The 23,017-nt window shown below is 40.7% G+C and overlaps 1 protein-coding gene across 3 annotated transcripts in view; it reads right to left on the reverse strand.

Moving 5' to 3' along the window:
* Map7d2 (MAP7 domain containing 2) overlaps positions 1-23,017 on the reverse strand; it is a 126,249-nt gene that overhangs the window by 47,269 nt on the left and 55,963 nt on the right. For all 3 annotated transcript variants that reach the window (XM_059249945.1, XM_059249943.1, XM_059249944.1), the window contains exons 4-5: positions 5,634-5,745; positions 2,462-2,572 (exon numbers count right to left, since the gene is read on the reverse strand). In XM_059249945.1, the coding sequence (XP_059105928.1) occupies positions 2,462-2,572; positions 5,634-5,745 (223 nt within the window). The remainder of the gene's footprint in view (positions 1-2,461; positions 2,573-5,633; positions 5,746-23,017) is intronic.

Genomic DNA, 23,017 nt, shown 5'->3' on the forward strand with positions numbered 1-23,017 from the left:
AGTGGAAGGAGGGGAAACTGTGGTTAGGATGTAATGAGTGAGAGAAGAATCTATTTTCAATAAAAAATTTAAAAAATTAAATATTAAAAATATATAAAAATAAATATTTTAAAACACTCATTTTTTAAATGAAAAGTGCCATCCTGTAACATTACAAAAATAAATGCTTCCCTATCTTTTTAAACTTTTTTAAGGGCAAAATTACACAAACAGCACCAAAGTAATAGCCAACCAATATCAGCTTTAATGAAAAGTAGTAGGTGGATTCATGATCCCAAATTCCCAAATTCAGTGACCACTGGATGTGATGGTTTACACCTAGCATTTGGGAGTGGAGGTAGTAATCTCAGAAATTCAAGGCCAGTCTGAACTGAATGAAATTCTGCCTAAAAAATCTACATGAAAATGACAACAGAAAACTCAAAAAATGAAAAGGAAAAATAAAATAAAATACAATAACTAAAATGTTTTGGTTTGGGGATATAATGTATGACAATGGATATTGTTTGGATACCTATTTAGTAAATGGTATGGAGATTAAAATTTTTCAATTTAGAATACACAAGCAGATAATTTAGTTGTCAATCATGATAAAGCATGTTTATCTACGCATGTTCATCAATGCAAAGAAATGAATTTGAGAAAATACAGAATATGTTTGCTAAAGGAATAGCCACAGAGTTAAAAGTGCTAAGTATTTTCTCTTTAAAGTCTTCCTTCCTTTCATGTTTCCATTGGTTGCCATGAATGGGCATCAGAAATTAGTAGCATTGTGACACTTATGGGGACTCGCTACACATAACATGCCTCTGGATGGAGGGATAAAGTCAATGCCAGTGAATGACAACCAGAAGGCCCAACATCCTCTTCCAAGTCACAAACCTACTGATCATCCCTTGGTGATGACCTGACAACCTCAATTGTCTTCTAGTACCTGAATTTCCTTTGTTGGTGCTTTAGGATATGTATGTTACACAAGAAAGAGCCCCCTGTTTTTTAACCTATGTACAATAAAAGGCAAAAATTCAGGCCTCCCATGACTCTTTTGAGCCTCCATTAGAACACAGATGCTGTTACATCTACTCAGGTTCTGAAAATGTTATGTGTCCCTCTATATACACAGTTTCCCAAATCAAAGCACTGCCTGGAAAGGTCCTTCATGCTTTTCCTTTTTTAAAAAAGAGTCCTCCACATAGATTTCCCTGGGAAGGGGAAATAGATGAGATCTCCTGGGTAAACTGGGGGTGGGAGTGGAAGGGAGGGGATGGGGGGATGGGAATATGAGGGATAGGGTTGGTCGAGTTGGAGATGGACTGAGGGAGAGAGGAATGTAGGAGATATCTTGATAGAGGGAGCTATTATGGGGTTAGGGAGAAACCTGGTGCTAGGAAAATTCCCAGGAATCCACAAGGATGACCCCAGATTAGAGTACTAGCAATAGTGGAGAGGGTGCCTGAACTGCCCTTCTCTTGTAATCAGATTGGTGAATACCCTAATTGTCATCAGAGAGCCTTCATCAAGTAACTGATGGAAGCAGATGCAGAGATCCACAGACAGGCACCAGAGAGTCCAGTCAAAGAGAGAAGAGGGATTCTATGAACGTGGGGGGTCAAGATCATGATGGGGGAACCCACAAAGACAGCTGACCTGAGCTCGTGGGAGCTCATGGACTCTGGACCAACAGCTAGGAAGCCTGCATGAGACTGACCTAGACCCTCCACATGTGGATGACAGTTGTGTAGCTTGGTCTGTTTGTGGGGCCCCAGCAGTGGGATCAGGACCTGTGCCTGGAGCATGCGCTGGGTTTTTGGAACCTATTCTTCATGCTGGGTTGCCTTGCCCAGCCTTGAAGCAGGGGGAGGAGTTTGGTCCTCCCTCAACTTGATGTGCCATGTTTTGTTGACTCCCATGAGAAGCCTGCCCCTTTCTGAATGGTGCTAGACAGAAGATGGGAGGAGAGAACGGGAGAGGTTGAAGGAGAAACTGTGGCTGGTATGTAAAATAAATGAAAAAAAGTTCCTCATATTATTTCTGTACTTCTGTTTTCATTTATAAAATAGGCAGGCCTACAAACCATGAATGACTTCAGAGTCCCATTTTTTCCATGTTATCAAGTCCCCCAGATAACTTTAACTAATCAATTCTGCTCTTTCTGGCTAATCAATTATATTACATCATTATTGATCCAGCAGGTACTTTAAAAACAAAATAAAAAACACTCCTCTTTGCTCTGTGAAGTAGGTTCTTGCAGACTGGGAGATTATCAATTCCTATCAATCAATAATGACCTTTCCTTATGGAACAATACCACTTTCCAAAGTCCTGTTAGCCAGACCCTAGAGGTTAGGACAGTGGTATTATTTACAGAAGGCTTGAGAGGAAGCTTTCACAAAGGGCACTGTTAAGACATTCACACCAGAAAGAAGCAAACTGGAGAGACAAGGTCTACCTATTCACTTGCCTCGGTCTGGGGAATAAGATATTGCCACGGTGGATGAAGACAGGCGTTTACTCATAGGAGGCTCCGTCTGCTTTGGCAAATTCATGGTTGATGTTGAAAGTTTGTCACATGCTGCAGAGAAATGCATTAAAGACATTGATTTTCATATCACTGTAGCCTGTGAAATCAAATCTCAAAAGTGTCCTTCCTGTCCTCATCCACACACATCCAGTGGTGCTCCACTGCAGCACGGCACATGGCTTCCATTATCTTAATCTGGAAATGTCCAGGCTACAGCAACCACTGGTTTGCAATTTCTTCACTGTGCTCTTCTCTTTAATTTAAATGTTCAAACTCACTCAGATACTGAATGATACTAATACTAAAACGATACTAATTCCACCTAGTGTTTTCTTGTGTCCAAAGACTTTTAAATATATCTGCACCAAACAAAAACAAAACTAACCTAGACTCAGGGACAACTGTTCCTAGAAATATCTAGCACCTTGACTAAAACCCTATGTGCTGGAACAAAACTGTTCCTGAAGGTTATTTGAGGCTCAGGTTGGAAAAAGAATGTAATTGTAATGCAAGGAGTTGTGTTTAAAGTAGCACTAACTCCAGCAGCTGCTGATTGTCCTATTTGTAAGAGACAGCATCAAACTGGCTCTTCTGCAAATGCTTTAACAGTAGAGTAAGGCTTTAAACATCTGATCCTAGATTTGGTGTTCTCGTGTTCCAGTCATTGTTTCAGACTGGCTTCTAAATGAGATCATTACAACCAACAGGAAAGTAGTGACAGTGCCTGTGAAGCTATGTCCGAACCCAAGGCCAAAGTAAAACTATGCATGTGTTGCTGCTGAGGAAGCTAACTCCTACGATTTTCAAAATTTGACTTATTTTCAAATGAGAGAATTCCTCGTACACGGCTGACCAAGGGGCAATTTCTGCTGACCAAGGGGCAATCTTAAATCATTTTAATTACGCTAAAATAAAAATATATCATATTTTAATTGAGGATACATAAAATATTTATTCTTGAAATGATGTTTTACATTTCAACACTCTCACTCTTTATATTTTAATTACTTTAACTTTCTGGAAAAATAAGCAAACACTAGAAATTATAAACCATGTATATAACTGTACACTTTTCCTCCTTTGCCTCAGGCTCTGATATGGCTTGGCATAGCACTAGTATCTAGAAATTCATATTTGGGTCAGGGATGTTGCTCAGTGGTGGAGTGTTTGCTTAGCATAGGTAACACCATGGGTTCCCTGGGGAAGCAGGGGAGGAGGAGAGAGGAAAAGTGGGAGGCAATTTGTTTGTTTGTTTAACATAGATTGTTCTGTGGTTTAATTTTTTAAAATATAGCATTAAAATATTATCTCATCTTGATATTTTTGCCATTCCCATAAATTGTATGTCTGAGTCACTCACCTCACCTTGTTACTAGCCTTAGGTAATAATACTCTATTCTCACCTTTCCATGTGGGAAAACCAAATCTCAACCCATAAAGCAAAATCTGTGATCCTTAGAACTACCAATAAGGATATTCTGTGTCAAAGGAAAGCCAAAAATCAAAGATATTTATTCCTACAATTAATATGACTCTCTATATTGCTGGTTAATATCACATCCCTTCTATATCTCATTTTCAGTTTATCATTCAAATGTATAGTAATTCTAAAGTCATGACTAAATGCAAACTAAGTTTTGCTCTTAATCTACACATAAGAATTTTCCATGTTTGCATGTGAAAGAGAGCCTTGTAGACAGCAAGATGGAGTTAGGCACAAAGCCAAGTTGTCTAATTATGTGGATTCTCCATGTTAATACTGATAAATTTCCTACCACTAGCTCTCAAACACTTCTCCAGAAATCCATCACATTAACCAAGTCTAAGTATTCTATTTAGAAATCTGTGTGATTTCTGGGTTTTCACCAGAAGCAATGAAATGTCTTGCTACTTGATACCTAAAACAAGATGACCAATGAGACTGTTAAAAGTCTAAATGAACAAAAGTCAAATACTGATGAGATTTCTTTAAGGCAGAAGTTAATGAGCTGAGGATGAAATGTCTCCAGGACACTAAGATACAAGGCATGCAGCTCTAAGAACAAAAACATATGGGCATGTTGTTCACAGCTCTAGAGAAAAAGTCATGACAGGTCAGACTAAGAACTCAATCGTGAAAGTACTTGAGACAGACACAGTGATGGAGGAGGGTGATCAGAACGGTTATCACAAAACACTATGGTATGGTGATGCTCGGGTATACCGTTGGTGGACTCGGCAGCAGCTGTAGTGGTCCCTGTGTCCGAAGGGAGGGTGCTGGCTGCTAAAGTTAGAGGAAGGGGTGGGGTATTTTCTGATTCACCTACACAGAAAAAAATCAGAGCAAAGAGAGGTAAAAGAAAAAGTTCCAATTTGTTGTTGCACTTTAGTTTCTAATAAAGAAATTAGAAAAGTAACAAATTAGTTATTGCCTTCTCAAAAGAAAAAAGAAAAGGTGTATTCACTGACAAATGATTAAAAGAACAAGATGGCAGAGTCAAGAGGTGGTAACTTAAATATCTGCTCTCAGAAAGAGCTAGTACACAACTCCTGCATGACAGAATACTGAGATCACTGAGACATACTATGACACTGAAAAGGGGAAAGGTCATCCTGATATTAGTAATAATCCATACATCTAGGCATTTGAAAATTTAAAGATAATTATGAATTGGATAATGATGTAAATAAGTTGCTTTAAAATGAAATCAAAAGAGCAACAAAAAATCATAATGAAGAAGGAAAATGCCCAGCCCTTCTTAAAGAGTAACTGCTGTGCCTTTTCCAGTCACATCTAGAGCTGTGACTGTGTCTCCTGCCATTTCCCTCTCCTGTAATGAGATTAGTTTTGGACCTGCGTGCTTAGTGCAGCTACCACGCTCTGTATTTGTTTTCTTTGCTTTTCTTTTGCTCTTTCCTAAAGCCCAGTATTCATGCTTCAACTATCTGATAGCAGGAAAAATGGCAGCTCCCTTTATGAGAAATGCATACACACACAGGAAGCGTGGCAATTTAATCATCTGAAAAGGTGCCTGTAGAGCTGTACACAACATCTTCCAATCCTGCACACATCCAGTTATGCTCATGATCTCCCCACAGAGGCCCTGCAATGCAGAGATAGCATTAGACTCACCATCACGTCCTCCAGGCCCTGAGGCTGATGATCCTGCCCAGGAACACTTCTTCTTCAGCTCTAACTGCTGTGTGCGCTCCAGGGACCGGCGCATCATTGCTTCCAGGCGTTCCTGCCCAAATCCCCCAAAGCAAAAAGCATAGACTATTAACAGAAAACAGTATCAACCACTCAGCTGTACTGCACTGACGCCTCAGTGCTCTGGACGAGTCACGAAATGGGGCTTTCTGTACTGAGCATCCCAAACCCAGGCATGTGTGCTCTCTTCACCACACCAGTGCCTTTTGGTGAGTGGAGAGTAAACAATACAGCTAGGCTAGTGCTGACTTCTCCAGCCACAGACTGTGAACACTGTCCTGTCCTGTCTCCTCCCTTCTCCTCCCTGGGGAGAGGCTGTTGCTATGCCAGCTCTTGATGTGCTTATGAATACTGCTCAATAAGCATTAACTCTTTCAAGCCTGTCTCAAATTTGGTTAAGAGAACTGAAATTTGGTCCCAGTACCAAATGTAAGCCTTTCTAACTGAAAACATGAACAAACATAAACTGAAGTATAATTTGATTTTTCATCCTTGTATATATAGCTTTTGAAGACTTGACTTTGAAACATATTTTATAAAGCCTCGTTTTCATCTTTGAGCTTCTTTTCTACATTGTAATACTTGTCTGCTCATATCTTACGGTAATACTGCATAGTCCAAGATTTGACAAGGGTACAGAAATTCTGGCTACAAAATAAAACACCCAATGCCTTGACACAGTTAGGTGTGTGTGTGTGTGTAGGTGGGGTGGTGGCAAAAACTAAGTAATTTTTAACTAGAAAATAAAAACAGTTGCCAGGCTACTTTCTTAAAGGAGGATTTATCAAATTACCCATATTAACCAAAGTGTTACTTTCATAAAGCTGTTCTTGACAGTGAAGCAAAGGTGTTCTAATTCTGCACCCCCACTACCTCAATGCAAATACCAGCTCCTCTCCTTCCCTCTACTGGAGAAGCCTGAGGTAAGGCTGGTCATTACATTGCAGTGCTCTGGGACTAGACTAACCCTCTATTGGTCCAAATATGTAGCTGGGATTTTTGTGGCTTAATAAAAACAAGCAAGAAAAATTAATTTAGGATAGCAAAAGCTGAGTAATCATGACTTAAGCATCAGTGTTCTAGTTTGGGGTCAGGCACTCTCTAACCATGAGTGTGCATTTCTTGGATGCCCTATCCTGATGATCTTGGCCATGAAGTTCTGATGACGAACACTGGTGGTCTTCCAGATAAAAGTTGCAACTTGGAGGGAACAGAGCTATACCACCAAATGAGTGAAATATGGCTACCAGAGACTGAGACAAAATACTGTTTCATTACATTAAATTAACAATAAGTATTTAACTAGCAACCTAATTTGTTTTAAAAACTTCACCCTAGAATAAATTTAGTTCAGGATGAGTTTTGGTACATTTTCCACATGTCAGAAGAACCTAAGACAGCCACTAATCTACTAAGGGACAAAGTCAGAACAAAGACCACTGAAGCCAGCCTTGTTACTGAGCAGCTATCTAAGAGGCAGAATTATAAAGGACTGCTTGCTCTCCTAAAGCCAGACATATCCCTTGAAAACTTAGGTCAAAAAAAGCTTTAGAAAATCTATTCATGCTAACCATCCTCAATTTTTTGAGCTGCTCCAGATTACAACACTGGAATCTTGTTCTTTTGAACTTTGAGTAGATTTGTGATCCACTTTTTAGTCCTCTAACCATTTTACATTTCTGGGCTTCAATTTCCTCACCTATAAAACAAAGATGATATTACTTACATCACCATGTCATACAAGATTAATGGCTAGAACTAGTACCTGAGGTGGTTAAGTCTTTAATCAGTGTTAAATGAATCTGAATTTGAAAGAAGATTAATAAGATAGTTTAGAACAGTGGCTTTCAAACTTCAGTGTGGATGCATCAGAACCCCACAAAGGATTTGGGATTTACTCCTAGGTTTTCTCAGTAATCTGAGGATAGTGCCTTACATTTATTTTTAGCAGTACTGAGGATTAGAACTCAAGGCCTTGTACATGTTAAGTAACCACTGAATTACACCTAGCCCAAGAATTTACATTTATAGCTACTTTTCAGGTGCTGCTACTAGTAGGACCACACTGTTGGAACAACTGTTTACAGATAAAAAGTTGAGCATGAGAAAGCAAGGGAAATAAAGTTTAGTAACACTAGAAAAACAGTATTCATAAATACTAGAACCGAATAGTGCCTACTAAGCTGTGGTTCTCCTGAGTATCACTGGTAACCAACAGAGGTTGGGGAAAGGCAGGGCATATTATTTCTTGTCCCTTCAGTATGTTCTACCATGTGGGCTTATAAGAAGGAAGGATGGGAAGAAGGGAATCTAAACCCTTGATCTCTTTAGTTCAGGATGACTCTACATCTGATTAGATGACTAGACCAATCTGGAAAACTGACCAATAGTGACCAATGAGATGGTCAACCTGAATTAAAAACCCAGTAGAGCATTTGGGAAAATTGGATATTCACACATAGAAGAATGAAACTAGATCCTAGTTTTCACTCTGCACAAAGTGTTAAAAAATAGATCAAAGATCTCAACTTAAGATGCAAAACTGAAACTTCTAGAGGAAAACCTAATGAAAAATATGTCAAGATTTGGTATAGGCAAGGATTTTCCAGAAAGGACTCCAATAGCTCACTAAATAATCTCAAGATATGATAAATGATATCTTATCAACTGAAAACTTTCTTCACAGCAAAGGAAACAATTATCAGAGTGAAGAGACAGCCTACAAAATGGGAGAGAATCTTCACAAACTATACAACTGACAGGGGATTAATATCAAGAACATATAAAGAACTACCAAAATTAAACATCCCTTCACCCCAATTATCCAATTAATTAATGGGCAAATGAATTAAACAGATGATTCTCAAAAGGAAGAAATAGAAATGGCCAATAAATATTTGTAAAATATTCAATATCCCTAGCTATTAAGGAAATGCCAATTAAAGCTTCATTGTAATTCTATCATACCATAAGAGGATTGGCTATCATTAAGAAAACAAATTACAACAAATGCTGGCAAGGATGTTGGGGAAAGGACCCCCTTTCATACTGTTACCAGAAATGAAAATGGGTATAGCCACTATGGAAGTTAGAATGAAGATTCCTCAAAAAAAAATAAATAAATAAAACCACATCAACCATATGAATGGCCCAGTTTTATCAGTAGTGCACACATACCTGGAGGACTCTAGTTAGCATAACACAAGGATACTTGCACATCCATGTTTACAGCTACAGTATTTACAATAGCCAAGATAGGCAACCACCCTAGATACCTATTAATAGATGAATAGATCAAGATAATATGGGAGAAAGGGACTAGAGCAAGAAAGTGCCATAACGCATCTGGAGAGATGGTTCAGTGTTTTAGAGTGTGCACTGCTTTGCAGAAGATCCACGTTTGGTTCCCAGTACCCATGTCAGGTAGTTCACAACTGCCTATAACTCCAGCTCCAGGAGAAATCTGAAGCCCTTTTCTGGCCTCCACAGGTCAGACGCATGTACCACTCCCAATATACACATAAATAAAAATCAAAATAAATTATTTTTATAAAGAAGTGCCAGCTGGGCCCATGCTTTTAATCCCAGCACTTGGGAGACAGAGGCAGGTGGATCTCTATGAGTTCGAGGCCAGCCTGGGCTACCAAGTGAGTTCCAGGAAAGGCACAACGCTACACAGAGAAACCCTGTCTCGAAAAACCACACAAAAGAAGTACCATAATGAAACCCATTAATTTATATACCAACTTAAAACTTAAAGGCAAGTGATTCGAGAAGAAAATGTGCTATTTATATACAATGTACTTTTTAAAGATTTATTTTTATTTCATGTGTTTAAGTATTTTGCCTGAAGGTACATAAGAGCACTGTGTGTGTTCCTGGTGCCCATGGAGTAAAAAAAAGGGAGCCAGATTCCCTTGATGGTTGAGAACCACCATACGGGTGCTAGGAATCTAATCTGAGTCCTCTTCAAGAGCAGCGAGTGCTCTTAACCACTGAGTAATCTCTCCAGCCCCCACAATGAAGTTTTATTTAGCCATGATGAAGAATGAAATTATGTCACTTGTAGTAAAATTGCTAGAACTAAAGATCATGATAAGCAAAACAAGCCAGACAAAGAGACACAAAATATGTTTTTTCTCATACATGTAAACTAGATTTAAATATAAATGCATATATACATAAATATACATGACATAAAAGTAGAAGGGGGACTGAGGGGAAAGAAGAGTTATAAAAAGAGATGGGGTAACAAGAAAGGATAATTTGGGAAAATAAATACAAAATATCACACTTTTTTTCAGATGTGGAATTTGTATTAAACCATACATACATACATATATGTAACATGAAACTAGAAAAGGGTCTATTGGGGGAAGGAGGAGTAGGGAAAGGTAGCAGGGAAATAAATATGACCAAGACACAATAATAAATAAATAAATATATATGTGTGTATATATATATATATATATATATAGTGTAAAAATAAAACCCATATGTTCCATGTTAATTAAAACTAGAATTAGTATTTTCAAAAAGTAAGTCAGGAAAAGTCCTCTAGCACAGAATAATCTAGACACTGCTGCCTGGGGGTCAGGGGAGGGAGGGGGAAGGAGAGGAGGGAAGAGAGGAGAGAGGGGAGAGAGACAGAGAGCAAGCTATACCTTTCCTACTACTTTTACTGTATGTGTTCATGGATGACACTGTAAAGACAATCCCCCAGTGGTCCACAACAGGCTTCACAGGAGGTCTCCTTTCTACAAACAGATTTCTATATCCAGTCCCGTGGTCAGCCAAGTCCCTCTAAGAGTGGCCAGACTTCAGCTGAGTCAAGTTTTTGTTTAGGTAAATTAATATGCTTCTTGTTTTATACCCAGGTATTTTTTATTAGCTACTAAGCAATGACAGTGTGAAAAGTTTAGATGTGTCAACCTAACTTAAAGAGGTGAAGCTACTCTTTGAAAGAAGATTTTCTTAGTTATTTGTTTAGCACAAGAAATAGAGTTGCTCTTTCTCTAAATCCCACCTTACAGGGCAATCAGGCAAGAAGCTAATTGAATGAAGATTAGGTGAGAATATTCAATTGTCCACCAAAACTGAAGGTGACAAGAACTTGTTCTAGCAGCTCAATTCTGAAGGTATGTGGCATATGGGATTCTATAGGAAGTGAAGGTGACTTCTACCAAGCATATTAGTTAGTTCAAGGACAGGGTCTCAAATGGATACTGGACATGGCTCCCTCCACAGGACAACTACTGCCACTGCTCTCCTGCCAATTCTCAAGATTTCTAAGTCAGGGTGTTGGTTTTGCCTTACAGAAAATGGAATGTCATGCCAGATGATCTGGTCTTGATGTATCTGAATCATTAGTGGTTTCACTTCAGAATCATTTTTTTTTTTTTTTGGTTCTGGCCATTCTTAAACCCCTAGTGTAATACTAAGGGATACTGAGATCATCCACTTCTGTGTTGGGACATAGAAGGTTAGAACAACATCATGCCATCATAGGAATATGAAACAGGGGGCTGGAGAGATGGCTCAGAGGTTAAGAGCCCTGGCTGCTCTTCCAAAGATTCTGAGTTCAATTCCCAGACCCACAGGGTGGCTCACGACCATCTATAATGAGATCTGGTGCCCTCTTCTGGCCTGCAGGCACACATGCAGGCAGAACACTGTATACATAATAAATAAATAAATAAATCTTAAAAAAAAAAAGGAATATGAAACAGGGAAGGGCTGCGCGGGAGAGAGGAGCTGACAGACTTATGATCTTCAAAGTATCAGACCCAGAGACGTAAGACTCCTGCAACACTTTCCAATAGGCTAGAGAAGCAAAATGGCCTATATCAGATAAATAACCTTTCCACTGAAGTGTTTTCTTGGTTGACAGAGACAGAACACGACTAAAAGAACTTAAATTCAGCACTGAGGGGAAAAAATCATTCTAGAGCCAGGTGTTGAGCATTCAACAGCCCTCATTGAGATCTCCAAGAACCAGAGCTGATCACAGAAGGCTTCCTTTAGAGGACTTCCACAGTGCAGTGCAGAGCAATCCCACTGCCCTGAGGATCACTCATGAAAACACTAAGTTTCTGTATCAGCAGTATACTAACCCTGATGTAGTTAACTTGTTACCTATGTGTGGAAAGTCCCTAAGCTACACCTGGGTCTCCTGAGGCCCTGAGGGTGGGAGCAGGTGACAGAGGTAAGCTTCTGCTTTCTTGGGTTGCTACACAACCTTACAACGCCCAGCTCTCAGCATAGACTTGACCGGCTAGAGCTATGCCATGCAGTTCCTAGGAAGAAGAGAAAAGTAATTTCAGGTTGTGTTAATGCCAACAAGAGGTCAGATTATATCCTTTACTACATTGGGGACAAAATAAAGCACAGGGAGGAGGTGAGAATGGGGGGTGGGCTGGGGGGGAAGGTTAGGGGGGCCGGAGGGGGAAGAACAAGGGAATCCGTGGCTGATATGTAGAACTGAATTGTACTGCAAAATAAAAATAAAAATTAAAAAAAAAAAGAAAGCACAGAACCAGAAACACATCCAGAAGTTAAACTACTAAAGGTTAAGCGGTATCAGGACCAAGCATCTAACATAACATCCCCTCATCAACAAAGAGTATGAGACTGACTACATTAAGTGCCTCTAACACTAATGTTCTATAAATGAAAACTATGAGCAGGAATTGCCTCCAAAGTGGACCCCTGTGACACTACAGGATGTGCTGAAGCATGAGAAGCATCTAATGTGACACTTCATAATGTTCCTTTCTGGAAGAAGTAGTTACAAGCTTTCTCTTGAATCAGCAATCCAGCAGGATGTCAAGAATTAAAATAGGAAGGCCAGGGAGAAAAGGGACAAACTCTAAGTCATCAAGGAATGGAGGATGGGAAAGGAAGAAAATAGGCAAGTCCAGTGACTCATGAAAAACATACAGGCTAAGAATGGATAGATCTATCTTGAGTTACTCAAACAGCTTCTCATACACTGCCTCCCCCGCCCCCCCCACAACCCCGCCAATACTGAGGATTGAACCTAGGGATGCACATGTGTTAGGGAAGTGCTCTATCACTGAGTTGTACCCTCAGCCTTCTTTTGAAACTATTTACACTGAGGTAGAGTCCTGCTAAATTGCTCAAGCTATCCTTGAACTTGTTCTATAGCCAAGACATACCCTGAGAACTTTTGATCCTACTGTCCTAGACATCTAAGTAACTAGAATTACAGACCTGTACCATGAAGCCTATGTGAATTTTGTTTTGTTTTCTTTTTTGGAATTTTCATGCAGATTTTTTTTATATTTTATTGAAACATGGTATTATATAGCCTGAGTTAGTCTCAAACTGTCTATGAAACCAAGGATAAACTTGAACTTCTGAAACTTCAGCCTCTATTTCCATGTGGCTTACTTTTTTTAATAGTACATAGACTGTTTCATGTCTTCTGAAGCTCTATCTTGACCTTGCCTCCACCAAAGTCAGCTGAAATAACTGGAGAGAGTCTCACATTTCTAGCGATTACTCTGTACAAGGTGCTTGCTGGGCACTTTTACAAGTCACCTTCTTCAGTCCCTGTACCTTTGTTTGGGTCTGAGGAAACAGTTGGGAGGGGGTTATGTGATTTGCTCTAGCTACCAGTTGCATAGTGATAAGAATGAGGTATAAACTGAGATCAGAAAAAGCTACAACAATCAGAATTAAGTCAGCAACAGTGAACCACAGGGAACAGCTTTGCTCAGACCTTCATCTGCTAAGAAAAACAAATAAATCACCATAAATAGGTGCTACTTTACAGGCAAAGGTGGGTTTCAATATGTGTGGTTCAGTCCATGGTCGATGTTCATTAAAATTAAAATTAGAGAATTTTAAATTAGAAAATTAAAATTAAAATTTTAATTAGAATTTTAAATTAGAAAATTTAAAATTAAAAAAAGAGAAAGTGGACTCTGGCTAGGAAAGCAGGTAGGCTAACTAGAGATCCCCACCACTCCCTTTGCTCTTCCAAATCCAATCCTCCAGTTTCATCCCCAGCTCTGCTGCAGTCTCCCTTCCAAATGGCCCCCATCGCCAGGGGACCACACAGATCTTCCCCTCCTAGTCTCCCTCCCCTACTCATTGTTTTTATCCCAGCCCCAGCCCCCAACTCCAGCAGACACTCCTGGGAACTGACAAGCCCCTCTCACCACCAAAACAAGTAAGCTAACTTCAGATCTTCACCCCCTCCTCCATTCCTCCAAGTCCAATCCCCCAAACTCATGCCCCAGCTCTGTAGCAGACCTTCTGCTGTGGTCTTTCCTCACTCTCTGCCCCTATTCCCAGTAAACTTCGCAGATCCTGGTGGAACACACTGTTTTCCTCCCTCTTGTAGGCCCCTTCAGGTCCCCCTCAGCCCATCCCCATTCCTAAATGTCATCTGCCAATACTCAGAAACATATTTTACCTAAAACTTCCAGCAGCCACACCTATCAAGATCCCAGAAGAATTTCCTACCAGGCAACATACAGCAACCACTGTCTCCTAAGAACCAGAAAGGCCAACAGAAACCAAGGTACTAAATAACCACCTGACAAAGACAAGACAAAATATCAGCACCTAGAATTACAATCATCCCAATCCTAAATATCTAGATGCCAGCATAAAAATACAATCATTAATAGCCAAGATAGTATGTCTCCCAGCAACTGGAGCCCAGCAACCCTACCAGAGCAGGCCCTAAGAAATGCAATATAGCTGAAGCATAAGACAAGGACTTCAACCATTATGAATATGTTAGAGGTTCTTAAATAGGAAATGAATAAATCACTTAAAGAAATCTATGAAAACACAAACAAACAGTGGAGCGATTTGAATAAAACAGGTTAAGGCCTTGAAAATGGAAAAAGAATCAATAAGGAAAACCCAAACTGAGGAAAATCTGGAAATGAAAAATTTAGGAACTTGAACAGGTACCTCATAGACAAGCCTCAACAACAGAATACAAAAGATGAAATAGAGACTCTCAGGCATTGGAGACAGAATACCTTTGTCAAAGAGAATGTTAAATAAAAAAATCCTGGTACAAAACATCCAGAAAATCTGGGACATTATGAAAAGACCAAATCTAAGAATAGTAAGAATGAAGAAAGGAGAAAAAACCCAGGTCAAAGGCATAGAAAATATTTTCAACAAACTCATAGAAGAAAATTTCTCTAACCTAAAGAAGGAGATGCCTATCAAAGTACAAGAAGCATACAGAATTCCAAATAGATTGGACCAGAAAAGAAAGTCCCCTCAACACATAATCAAAACGCTAAATGTACAGAACAAAGAAAGAATATTAAAAACTACAAGGAAAAAAGAACAAGTAACATATAAAGGCAGACCTATTAGAATTACACCTGACTTCTCAATAGGGACTATTAAAGCCAGAAGTGCCTGGAGAGATGTGCTACAGACTCTTAACAAACTACAGTATCAGCCCAGAATACTATACCCAGCAAAACTTTCAATCACCATAGATGGAGAAAATAAGACATTCCAGGATAAAACCAAAATTAAACAATATCAATCTACAAACCCAGCCCTACAGAAGGCACTAGAAGGGAAATACCAACCTAAAAAGGTTAACTATAGCCAAGAAAATACAGGGAATAAACAATCCCAGAAAACAAATCAAAAGAGGGGAAACACACACACCACCACCACCACCAACAACAACAACAACAACAACATAACAGGAATCAACAAACACTTCTCATTGATAGCTCTCAACATAAATGATCCCAATTTCCCAATAAGAAGACAGACTAGTTGGGGATTTAGCTCAGTGGTAGAGCGCTTGCCTAGCAAGTGCAAGGCCCTGGGTTCGGTCCTCAGCTCTGGGGGAAAAAAAAAAAAAAGAAGACAGACTAACAGAATGGATGTGAAAACAGGATCCATCCTTCTGTTGCATCCAAGAAACATACTTCAATATCAAGGATAGACATTATCTCATGGTAAAAGGATTAAAAGAGGTATTTCTAGCAAATAGACCTAAGAAACAAGCTGGTTTAGCCATTTTAATATCTGAAAAAAATAGACTTCAAACCAAAACTAAGCAGAAGAGATGGGAAAGGATGTTGTGGAATATTATTTTAAGATGTGTTACATTTGTTTATGCTGTGGAATAGTTCTTTAATGATGCAAAGATGTGTTGAAGTAAAGAAAGGTATATAGGATAAAGATAAAAGCCCAGAGGCAAAGGTAGATGGGATAAATTAAAAAAAGCTGGCAAGTTTGTCCAGTGACTGATGGAAGCAGATACAGAGATCCATGCCCAGGCACCAGGCTGAGCTCCGGGAATCCAATTGATGAGAGAGAGGAGAGAGACTACAGGCGAGGGACGCCGAGATCATGATGGGAGGACATGCAGAGATGACCGGCCACACTAGTGGAAGCCCATGAACTGTGGACTGGTGGCTGTGGAGCCCCCATGGGACTGGACTAGGCCCTCTGGATACGGAAGATGGTTGTTTGGCTCGACCTGTTTGGGGGGCACCCAGGCAGGGAGATCAGGATCTATCCCTGGTGCATGGGCAGGCTTCTGGGAACCCGGTGCCTGTGGTGTGACACCTTGCACAGCCTTGGTGCAGTGGGAAGGGGCTTAGACCTGCCTAGGCTCAGTGTGCTGGGCTCTGCTGACTCCCCATGGGAGACCTTGATTTGGGGGATGTGGGGATGCAGGGTGGCCTGGGAAAGAGGGCTAGGGGATGGGAGGAGGGAGGAGGGGGCATCTGTATGTGGAGTAGAAAATTTCTTAATAAAGAAAAATGAAAAAAATTAAAAAAAGAAAAGCTGGCAAGAAAAAAGACAAGCTAAGACTAGGCATTCATAAGTAAGAATAAGCCTCCGTGTGCGATTTCTTCGGGAGCTGGGTGGCACACACCCCCATCCCCCACCCCTACTCCTACAAAAGCAAAGATTAAAAACAACCAACTACAGAAGGACACTAAATATTCATCAAAGGAAAAATCCACAAAAGGACACTGCAATTCTTATCATCTATACACCAAAAACAAGGACACCCAGGTTCATAAAAGATACACTTCTACTGAAGGGACTCTAGCCAGCCAGAGCACAGGGAAACATGGCCTTGTGTTTCTCCCCCATTCCCTCTGCCTTGCTAGAAACTGTTAAGATTACACTCCTAAAGCTAGTCCCCAAGGTCTATTCCCTTATTTGGCCACTTCCTCCTCCTGAGGCTGACTACCAAGTTCTAGCTATCATAGTATTGAAGTCCAGCAATCAAAAGCCCCCTGTGGCTCACCTAATTAACATGCCCAAACAAAATTAAAACACCTCATCCTAACACAGGGTTTCCCCTTTTACCTTTTTCTTTTTTCCATTTTCTTTATTATTTCTACTCACTCCACATACCACCCACAGATCCCACCTTCTCCATCCTCCCACCCTCCAGCCCTCTCTCCCAAGCCACTCCACATCCCCACATCCCCCAAATCGAGGTCTCCCATGGGGAGTCACCAGAGCCCAGCACACTGAGCCTAGGCAGGTCCAAGCCGCTTCCCACTGCACCAAGGCTGTACAAGGTGTCACATCACAGGCACATGATTCCCAGAAGCCTGCCCATGCACCAGGGATGGATCCCGCTCCCCCTGCCTGGGTGCCCCCCAAACATTTCAAGCCAAACAACCATCTTCCATATCCAGAGGGCCTAGTCCAGTCCCAGGGGGGCTCCACAGCCACCAGTCTATAGTTCATGGGCTTCCACTAGTGTGGTCCGTCATCTCTGCATGTCCTCCCATCATGATCTCGGCGTCCCTCGCCTGCAGTTTCTCTCTTCTCTCTCATCAATTGGATTCCCAGAGCTCAGCCTGGTGCCTGGCCGTAGATCTCTGTATCTGCCTCCATCAGTCACTGGACAAAGGCTCTATGATGACAGTTAGGTTATTTGCTAGGCTGGTCACCAGAGTAGACCAATTCAGGCACCCTCTGGACCACTGCCAGCAGACCAAGGTGGGGTCATCCTTGTGTGTTCCTGAGAGCCTCCCCAGCAGCCTGCCTCTTCCTTTTCCCATGATGTCCTCATCTATCATGGTATCTCCCTCCCTGCCCTCCCACTCTGTCCCTGTTCCAACTCGACCCTCCCATTTTCCTATGTTCTCATCCAACTGAAGAATGGATAAAGAAAATGTGGGACATATACACAATGGAATACTACTCAGCAGAGAAAAACAATGACAGCATGAAATTTGCAGTCAAATGGATGAAACTAGAAAAGGTCATCCTGAGTGAGGTAACCCAGACTCAGAAAGACAAACATAGTATATACTCACTCATAAGTGGATACTAGATGTGAGGGAAGGGATGGCCAGACTGCAACCCACAGCTCCAGAGAGGCTAGCTAACAGAGAAAGACCCTAGGAAGGACACAGGGATGACCCTGTGAAGGAGAAGTGGATGAGATCTACATGAGTGGACTGGGTATGGGGGGTGGCAGAGGGCGAAGAGTGGGGAATGAGAACCTTTTTACCTTTATAAACTGCCATGTCTCCTCTCTATCCAGAGGCAGTCTTTTGTCTGTCCATCACTCCCCCATCCTGTCTTGTCCTCCGACCCAAGGACAAATATCCCTTCCCCTTCTCCCTCATCCTCTATCTCCTGTCTTTATCTCTTACTCCCTGCCCTTTGTCCCTCTGGGGCAAATAAATCTCCTTTGTGCTGAGAACTTGGGGTGTCTTTTGCCATTACCGGCCCCATCATCTACAGCTTAAATCATATATTGACCCTCATGCACTGAGAGTGGGTGACTTCAATACTCACTCTTACCAACAGACAGGTCATCCAAACAAAAACTAAACAGAAATACTGGAGGTTACAGATGTTATAAACCAAATGGACCTAACAAATATTTACAGAACGTTTGACCCAAACATAAAAGAATATACCTTCTTCTCTGTAACTGGAGAAACTTTCTCCAAAATCAACCATGTACCTGGAAACAAAGCAAGCCTCAACAGATACAAGGAAACTGAACTAACTCCCTGTATCCTATCATACCACCATAGATTAAAGCTGATTATCAATAACAACAGAAACAACAAAAAGTTTACAAACTCATGAAAACTGAACAACTCTCTACTGAATGAAAAATGGGTCAAGACAGAAATAAAGAAATAAATTAAAAACTATTTTAGAATTAGATGAAAATGAAAACACAGAATAACCAGACTTATGGAACACAATGAAGGTGGTTCTAAGAGGCAAGATCATAGCACCAAGTGCCTACATTAAAAAAAAAAGAGATCTAATAGTAACTTAACAGTACACATGAAAACTCTAGAACAAAAGAAGAAATCAGACACCTAAGTAATAATCAAACTGAAATCAATAAAATAGAAACAAACAAAAAAAAATACAAAGAATCAATAAAACAGAGTTGGTTTTCAATACTGCCAAACCCTTCCCAAAATTAACTAAAAGGCAGAGAGAATATGCAAATTTTAAAAATTAAAAATGAAACGGGACATAAAAACAGACACTGAGAAATTCAGAGAATCATAAGGACATATTTTTAAAATCTGAATTCCATCAAACTGGAAAATCTAAAGGAAATGGATAATTTTCTTGATACATACCACTTACCAAAGTTAAATCAAGATCAGATAAGCATGGGGAAGAGCTTCCCTCCCCCCATCAATGCCTGAGGCAGGGGAGAGAGCTGGTCCTACAGTCATAACAGTTCGAGAGCTATCCCAGACCCCCACCAACTGCAACACTTGGGAGAGCAGGCCCTGCACTCCACCAGGGCAATACAATAGAGCCAATTCGGTTAGTGCAGGTTTGAGTGAGCCAGCCCTGAAATTGTGAGCATGGCTGTCCCTATTACCCATCTGTCTTGTGGATGCATGGTCAGGGGAGAGTTGCCCTCACCGCCCCCTCCCCACCTCACCCCCAATCAACATCTGGGGCAAGTGGGAGAGTGGGCCCTGTGGTCATAAGAGTGGGAGAGCCAACACTGTTAGCGCAGGTGTGGGTGAGCCAGCCCTGAAGTTGTAAGCATGGGAGAGCTGTCCCCATTTCACATCTGGTAGACCAACTCTACAGCTGCCCAGACCAAAACCCAGGGTTATGACTTGGCCTGCCCTATCATCCACCCCATCTATGATCTGCTGGAGTACGTGAAGGAACCTGAAGGGACCTAACTGGCAGGCCAAAAGCTGCAGCAGCTCCACAACTCTCTAAACAACAGGGCAGCAACAGGATATTCAGGAAGAGTCCTCCTGAGGGCCCATCATTGATAGTGTAGTTAGAACCAGAGGCCTTGAACCAAACCAATGACTCTTTACAATGAACACTTGCAAGTAAAGATGTATGGACAAAGGGGTTTACTGCGTGACTCACTGTGTCACACTGCAGCCTCCATGATGAGATTTTTAATTTTTTTCTTTTTTAATTTTATTTTCCTTTTTTCTCTTAAATTTTGTTTTATTTGGGGGGGGGTAGGGATGGAGGGCGGATGAGAAAGGACAGAGAAATGAACGGGATCAAGATACACAATGTAAAAGACATATAAAATAAATCATTTTTTAAAAAGACATAAAATTTAAAAAATCAGATAAGCAATTTAAATAGGTCTATAATGCCTAGTGAAATAGAAGCAGAATTAAAAGTCTCCCAACCAAAAATAAAAGCCCAGGGCCAGATGGTTTTAGCACATAATCTTATCAGACTTTCAAAAAAGAGTTAATGACAATACTCCTCAAATTATTCCATAAAATAGGAACAGGTGGAACACTGCTCAATTTGTTTTATGAGGTCACAGTTACCCTGATACCCAAACTACATAAAGACCCAAAGACCCAACAAAGAAAAAGAATTACAGACCAATTTCCTTAATAATATGCACAATTTACCAATAAAATACTTGCAAAGTGAATCCAAGAATACATCAAAAAGATCATCCAAAATGATCAAGTAGGCTTCATCCCAGAGATTCAGGGATGGTCAATATACATAAATCTATAAATGTAATCCACCACATAAACAAACTGAAAGACAAAAACCACAGGATCATCTCATTAGATGCTGAAAAGGCCTTGAAAAAAAATCAACATGCCTTCATGTTAAAAGTCTTGGAGAGATCAGGGATACAAGGGACATATCTAAACATAACAAAGGCAATTTGCAGTAAGCCTATAGCCAACATCAAATTAAATGGAGAGAAACTCAAAGCAATTCCACTAAAATCAGGAACAAGACAAGGCTGTCCTCTCTCTCCATATCTATTCAGTATAGAACTTGAAGTCTTATCTAGAGCAGTAAGACAAACTTAAGGAGATCAAGGGGATACAAATTAGAAAGGAAGACATCAAAGTATCTTTATTTGCAGATGATATAATAGTATACATAAGTGAATCTAAAAATTCCACCAGGAAATGCCTATATCTGATAAGCATTTTCAGCAGAGTAGCTGGATACAAAATTAACTCACAAAAATTAGTAGCCCTCCTATATATAAATGGCAAACAGAAATCAGGAAAACAACACCTTTCACAATAGCCTCAAATAATAAAAAATGCCTTGGGGTAACTCAGGCAAGTAAAGACTTGTATAATAAAAACTGCAAGTCACTGAAAAAATAAACTGAAGATATCAGAAGATGGAAAGATTTCCCATGCTCATGGATCAGTAGGATTAATATAGTAAAAACAGCCATCCTACTGAAAGCAATCTAGCAAGTCAATTAATTCCATCACAATTCCAACAGATTTTGAAAGGACATTTTTTTATAGCTTCACATGGAAACACAAAAAACTCAGGATATCTAAAGTAATACTGAATAATAAAAGAACTGTGGGAGGTATCTCTATCCCCAATTTCAAGCTGTACTACAGAGATACAGTAATAAAAACACCATGGTATTGGCACAAAAAGAGACATGTCAATCAATGGAATTAAATTGAAGACCCAGACATAAATTCACACACCCAGGAACAACTGGTTTTTGATAAAGAAGCTACAAACACATACCTGAAAAAAGACGGTATCTTCAACAAATGATGCTGGTCAAACTGGATGTCTGAATGTAGAAGAATGAAAATAGATCCATCCATATCCCCTTGAACAAAAATCAAGTCCAAATGGATCAAAGACCTCAACATAAAACCAGATAAACTGAATCTGATAGAAGAGAAAGTGGAGGATAGCCTTGAACGCACTGGCACAGAAGAGGACTTTCTGAACGGAACTAAGAGTTCAGGCACAAAGATCAACAAGGGGTCTGGATGCTAGGGTGAGGATGAGAACAGGAGAGATCAGGTGGGTGGAAGATGGAGGGAGAGAGTACTAGGAAAGACAATTGGAATCTGGGGGCATCTCTGAGAAGAGCTAGAAACCCAGTGCAATGGAAACTCTCAGGAATCAATGAGGATGACCCTAGCTAAGACTCCTAGCAATGGGGGATACAGAGTCTGAACTGGCCATCTCCTGTTGCCAGGCAAGACTTCCAATGGAAGGACAGGGACAATAATCCAGCCACAAAACCTTCAATTGTAAGAGTGGCGAACCAATGACTGTTCCAGCTTGAGATCCATACCAGAGGAAGTTCACCCCTGACATTGCCTGGAGGGCTAGGACTCAGAGGCTGGATAGCCCAGAGACCTAGGATAGAACCAAGCACCTGGGATAGAACCAAAACCAAAAAAGTCAATGAAATGATTCCTAATGATACTCTGTTATACTCATAGATGGGTGCCTAACCAGCTGTCATCAGAGAGGCTTCCCTTAGCAACTGATGGAAACAGATGCAGACCCACAGTCAAACATTAGGCTGAGCTCAGGGAATCCTGCAGAAGAGAGGGAAGAAGATCTGTAGGAGCCAGAGGGATCAAGGGTATCATAAGAAAACCCACAGAATCAACTAACCTGGACTCACAGGAGGTCACAAAGACTGAACCGACAACCAGGGAGCCTGCATGGGACTGACCTAGGCGCTCTGCATATATGTTACAGTTGTGTAACTTGGTCTTCTTGTGGGACTCCTAACAGTGGGAACAGGGGCTGTTTCTGACTCTGTTGCCTGCTTTTGGGATCCTTTCCTCCTACTGGGTTGCCTCATCTAGCGTTAATAGGAGAGGAGGTGTCTAGTCTCACTGCAACTTGATATATCATGGCTCATTGATATCCATGGGAGGTCTTCCCTTTTCTGAAGAGAAACAGAGGAGGAGAAGGAGTGGATGGATGGGGAGGGGAGGCAGGGACTTGAGAGGAGAGGAGGGAGGGGAAACTGCAGTTGGGATGTAAAAACAACAAACAAACAAATAAAT

Source organism: Peromyscus eremicus, chromosome X, assembly GCF_949786415.1.
Source record: "Peromyscus eremicus chromosome X, PerEre_H2_v1, whole genome shotgun sequence".
Taxonomy (NCBI): Eukaryota; Metazoa; Chordata; class Mammalia; order Rodentia; family Cricetidae; genus Peromyscus; species Peromyscus eremicus.